The sequence below is a fragment of the Micromesistius poutassou genome, assembly GCF_964030765.1.
Source record: "Micromesistius poutassou genome assembly, contig: SCAFFOLD_5999, whole genome shotgun sequence".
NCBI classification, from domain to species: domain Eukaryota; kingdom Metazoa; phylum Chordata; class Actinopteri; order Gadiformes; family Gadidae; genus Micromesistius; species Micromesistius poutassou.
The window spans coordinates 7,501-13,053 of NW_028178658.1; the positions used below are offsets into that span (position 1 = coordinate 7,501).

Sequence of the window (5,553 nt, forward strand, 5' to 3'; positions counted from 1 at the left end):
TTGATCTCCTGTTTCATTACAGTGATAGTTAACGTTCATTTCATTCTCAGTCAACATTTGCAAACACATTTCCCGTCTGATTTTATTAAAGGGGTGGTATATTATGCCACCAGGTGTAGACACCCCCCCCACTCAGACACAGGGGGGAAAGCCAGCTTTTCAAACTCATAATGGCATATCACAGTCACACCTGGTGGCGTGACATCAGCCCTCCACACTAACAGCAGGACAACACCGCTAGCCTCAATGAAGGCTAACATGAGACTCTGAGGCCGTCATATTCTAGTTCTTTGAGCTCATTAGAAGACACGCTCAAAATAAACGACACGGCCTGGGAATACTCACCCTCCTAACTGTCAGTCGCTCGAAACATGCCTTTGGAAGCACGTCGTGAGACGATTGTTGAATTGTGAGGAAGACGATTGTGTAACGACGACGTAATGTATTTATGTACGACGTACGTAACGATTCTTTAACGACGCTTTGGAGTCTGTCGTCCGTGGAGCGTGTCAGAGCTGTGGTGTTGTTCTTTGGCCCCGCCCAGAACGGCCTGTCCCCGCTGCACATGTCGGCCCAGGGCGACCACGTGGAGTGTGTGAAGCACCTGCTGCAGTACAAGGCGCCCGTGGACGACGTGACGCTGGACTACCTGACGGCGCTGCACGTGGCGGCGCACTGCGGCCACTACAGGGTCACCAAGCTGCTGCTGGACAAGAGGGCCAACCCCAACACCAGGGCGCTGGTACGCACACACACACACACACACACAACCCCAACACCAGGGCGCTGGTACGCACACACACACACACACACACACAACCCCAACACCAGGGCGCTGGTACGCACACACACACACACACACACAACCCCAACACCAGGGCGCTGGTACGCACACACACACACACACACACAACCCCAACACCAGGGCGCTGGTACGCACACACACACACACACACACAACCCCAACACCAGGGCGCTGGTACGCACACACACACACACACACACAACCCCAACACCAGGGCGCTGGTACGCACACACACACACACACACACAACCCCAACACCAGGGCGCTGGTACGCACACACACACACACACACACACACACACACACACACACACACACACACACACACACACACACCAACCCCAACACCAGGGCGCTGGTACGCACACACACACACACACACACACACACACACACACACACACACACACACACAACCCCAACACCAGGGCGCTGGTACGCACACACACACACACACACACACACACACACAACCCCAACACCAGGGCGCTGGTACGCACACACACACACACACACACAACCCCAACACCAGGGCGCTGGTACGCACACACACACACACACACACACCCCAACACCAGGGCGCTGGTACGCACACACACACACACACACACACACACACACACACACAACCCCAACACCAGGGCGCTGGTACGCACACACACACACACACACACCCCAACACCAGGGCGCTGGTACGCACACACACACACACACACACACACACACACACACACACACACACACACAACCCCAACACCAGGGCGCTGGTACGCACACACACACACACACACACAACCCCAACACCAGGGCGCTGGTACACACACACACACACACACACACACACACACACACACACACACACACACACACAACCCCAACACCAGGGCGCTGGTACGCACACACACACACACACACACACACACACACACACACACACACACACACACACACACACACACACACACACCCCAACACCAGGGCGCTGGTACGCACACACACACACACACAACCCCAACACCAGGGCGCTGGTACACACACACACACACACACACACACACACACACACACACACACACAAACACATATACATATACATATGTGTATACATATAACACACAGAAACACATATATACACACATACATAAACACACACACACACATGACACACATACATAGACAAACACACATGACACTAGTTATCTGATACACATTCCGAAACACACACACGCACACACACACACACACACATGCACCAACACTAGTTCTCTGGTCAACACACACACACACACACACACACAGACACACACACACACACACCAACTATTTAGCTCTGGTACACACACCAACACACATCCAAACTGGATACTGGAAGCGGAGGATATTCTGCTCTTGTAGCGTGAGCCAATGAGCTTAGCTACCACTTTACTCAAATACTGCCAGCAGATAGAACGTTTTGTTTCTCCGTAAGCATTGTGATGTCAAAGCTTCCTCTAAAAGCCCTGCGTGGCTTGGCTGATTAAAGTCACATTTTACCGTTCTGATGCGGCACATTCATCAGAAGTGTCCAAAGTACTGCGCGATCTCTACTGCGCTGAGACGGCAGTTACAACGGTCATGATGTTAGGCTGTTTTCAAAACGCAAGTGCAAAATCAAAAGGAAAACCAGGTGATAATATAAGGTCATTAAAATGTGAACATACAAATGACACACACAAACATACAAATGGCACATGGCTTGTATGTTTAATGTACGTGTGATCAGACCGCACACATGGTGACCGTTCCATTAAGTGACCGGGTACTAGTGACCAGGTACTAGTGACCAGGTACTAGTGACCGGGCTCTAGTGACCGGGTTCTAGTGACCAGGTACTAGTGACCAGGTACTAGTGACCAGGTACTAGTGACCAGGTACTAGTGACCGGGCTCTAGTGACCAGGTTCTAGTGACCAGGTACTAGTGACCAGGTTCTAGTGACCAGGTTCTAGTGACCAGGTACTAGTGACCAGGTTCTAGTGACCAGGTACTAGTGACCAGGTTCTAGTGACCAGGTACTAGTGACCAGGTACTAGTGACCAGGCACTAGTGACCAGGTACTAGTGACCAGGTACTAGTGACCAGGTACTAGTGACCGGGCTCTAGTGACCAGGTTCTAGTGACCAGGTACTAGTGACCAGGTTCTAGTGACCAGGTTCTAGTGACCAGGTACTAGTGACCAGGTTCTAGTGACCAGGTACTAGTGACCAGGTACTAGTGACCAGGTACTAGTGACCGGGTACTAGTGACCAGGTTCTAGTGACCAGGTACTAGTGACCAGGTACTAGTGACCGGGTTCTAGTGACCAGGTTCTAGTGACCAGGTTCTAGTGACCAGGTACTAGTGACCAGGTTCTAGTGACTAGGTACTAGTGACCAGGTACTAGTGACCGGGTTCTCAGACTTTACACGTCAGGAGTTTCAACGCTCTGACACCAGAGGAATACTCTGGTTTTATATCTGACCTCATCATTCTGATACTCACCGTGCACACCAACACCCTGGTAGGACAGACAGACAGACAGACAGACAGACAGACAGACAGACAGACAGACAGACACCCTCAGATTTGTCATCTAAGAATACCTTATAGCCAAGTCAAGTTCAATCTAATTATTGTATTCATATTTTCTTCAACGTTGGTTTTGACGTGGCTCTGATACATGGTGCAATATGTACAATATAGGTCTAGTCGTTTTCAGAAATGATCATTTAAAAAACGTTTCTTTGCGTACCTTTAGTCTGAGGCCGGGTGCGGGCCACACTAAGGTGGATGATAAGCTCTTAGTTTAGTTTAGTTTATTGGTTTTTGTTAACAGGGACCATGTATAGAACAGGTTGTATACCAGGGTTAGCTAAACAGATCATTTGCACCTGCGGTCCCTGGGCAGGAAGTTCAAAGCACAATAAAAACATACTAGACATTACAGACAATTGTTAAAAACAGAACAACAACAACAACAACATTACAGTAAAAAAAAAAAAAACATACAAAATACATTTGGTGTTATAGATATATACAGAGATCAATGATCGCAAGATTGATTCTCTTTCAGCCATGTCTTCAGAGACTGTTTAAAGCTGTTAAGACTTGTACAGTCTCAAACATGGAGTGGGATGGAGTTCCATTCTCCAGTTGCGTGGTATGCTGAATGCTGATTGCCCAAAAAGTGGTCTTCTTAAACTTGGTGAAACAATCACCTGAAGCTCTCCGTCTCTCCTCTGCTGCAGAACGGCTTCACCCCGCTGCACATCGCCTGCAAGAAGAACCGGGTGAAGGTGATGGAGCTGCTGGTGAAGTACGGCGCGTCCATCCAGGCCATCACTGAGGTGAGGCCCGGAGCCCCACGCCTCGGCTTACAAAGGACCAGGATCTGGTGGTCTGAAGGGGTCGGCGTAGCTCGGGAGGGGGGAGCGGGTTCACTTAGTTCACACTAGTTCGATTGTCGAGTGTCGATTGGGTGTCCCTGAGCCAGACGACGCCTCACCCTGCCTGCTCCTGACCGGCTGGCCGTCACCTCGTGTGGTCGACTCCGCCGTCAAATTGGTGTGAATGTGAATGTGTGAATTGGTGTGTGAACCGTAGTGAGTCACTTTGGATAAAAGCGTCTTCTAAATGGAAATGGAAAATAACCTAAATGTAGTCTAGTACTTTGTCTCTGTCGTTGTTCTCCTCCTCCTCTGTAGTCTAGCCTCTCATTGTGTCCTCCTCCTCCTCCTCTGTAGTCTAGTCTCTCATTGTGTCCTCCTCCTCCTCTGTAGTCTAGCCTCTCATTGTGTCCTCCTCCTCCTCCTCTGTAGTCTAGTCTCTCATTGTGTCCTCCTCCTCCTCTGTAGTCTAGTCTCTCATTGTGTCCTCCTCCTCCTCTGTAGTCTAGCCTCTCATTGTGTCCTCCTCCTCCTCCTCTGTAGTCTAGTCTCTCATTGTGTCCTCCTCCTCCTCTGTAGTCTAGCCTCTCATTGTGTCCTCCTCCTCCTCCTCTGTAGTCTAGTCTCTCATTGTGTCCTCCTCCTCCTCTGTAGTCTAGCCTCTCATTGTGTCCTCCTCCTCCTCCTCTGTAGTCTAGTCTCTCATTGTGTCCTCCTCCTCCTCTGTAGTCTAGTCTCTCATTGTGTCCTCCTCTTCCTCCTCTGTAGTCTAGTCTCTCATTGGCTCCTCCTCCTCTGTAGTCTAGTCTCTCATTGGCTCCTCCTCCTCCTCTGTAGTCTAGTCTCTCATTGGCTCCTCTTCCTCCTCTCTGCAGTCCGGTCTGACCCCTATCCACGTGGCGGCCTTCATGGGTCACCTCAACATCGTGCTGCTGCTGCTGCAGAACGGGGCGTCGCCCGACGTCCGCAACATCGTGAGTCCTTCAGAAAGACCTAGAGCCAGGCTGACCAGAGCCAGGCTGACCAGAGCCAGGCTGACCAGAGCCAGGCTGACCAGAGCCAGGCTGACCAGAGCCAGGCTAGAGCCAGGCTGACCAGAGCCAGGCTGACCAGAGCCAGGCTGACCTAGAGCCAGGCTGACCTAGAGCCAGGCTAGAGCCAGGCTGACCAGAGCCAGGCTGACCTAGAGCCAGGCTGACCAGAGCCAGGCTGACCAGAGCCAGGCTGACCTAGAGCCAGGCTGACCTAGAGCCAGGCTGACACTTCTGCAGCCCACGTTCAGACCTGGATCATTGTCCGTTCCATTGTTGAATGAGAGCTAGTTCAGTGACAGCGTGGTTGTGGT

The 5,553-nt window shown here is 51.1% G+C and overlaps 1 protein-coding gene across 1 annotated transcript in view; it reads left to right on the forward strand.

The window, feature by feature from the left end:
- The window catches only part of LOC311373503 (uncharacterized protein), a gene marked incomplete at both ends in the record, with an annotated part of 11,699 nt that extends 6,517 nt beyond the window's left edge, over positions 1-5,182 (forward strand). The window contains 3 exons of the mRNA XM_084490261.1: positions 545-742; positions 4,071-4,169; positions 5,084-5,182. Of these exons, the coding sequence (XP_084346387.1) occupies positions 545-742; positions 4,071-4,169; positions 5,084-5,182 (396 nt within the window). The remainder of the gene's footprint in view (positions 1-544; positions 743-4,070; positions 4,170-5,083) is intronic.
- Positions 5,183-5,553: the final 371 nt, after the last annotated feature.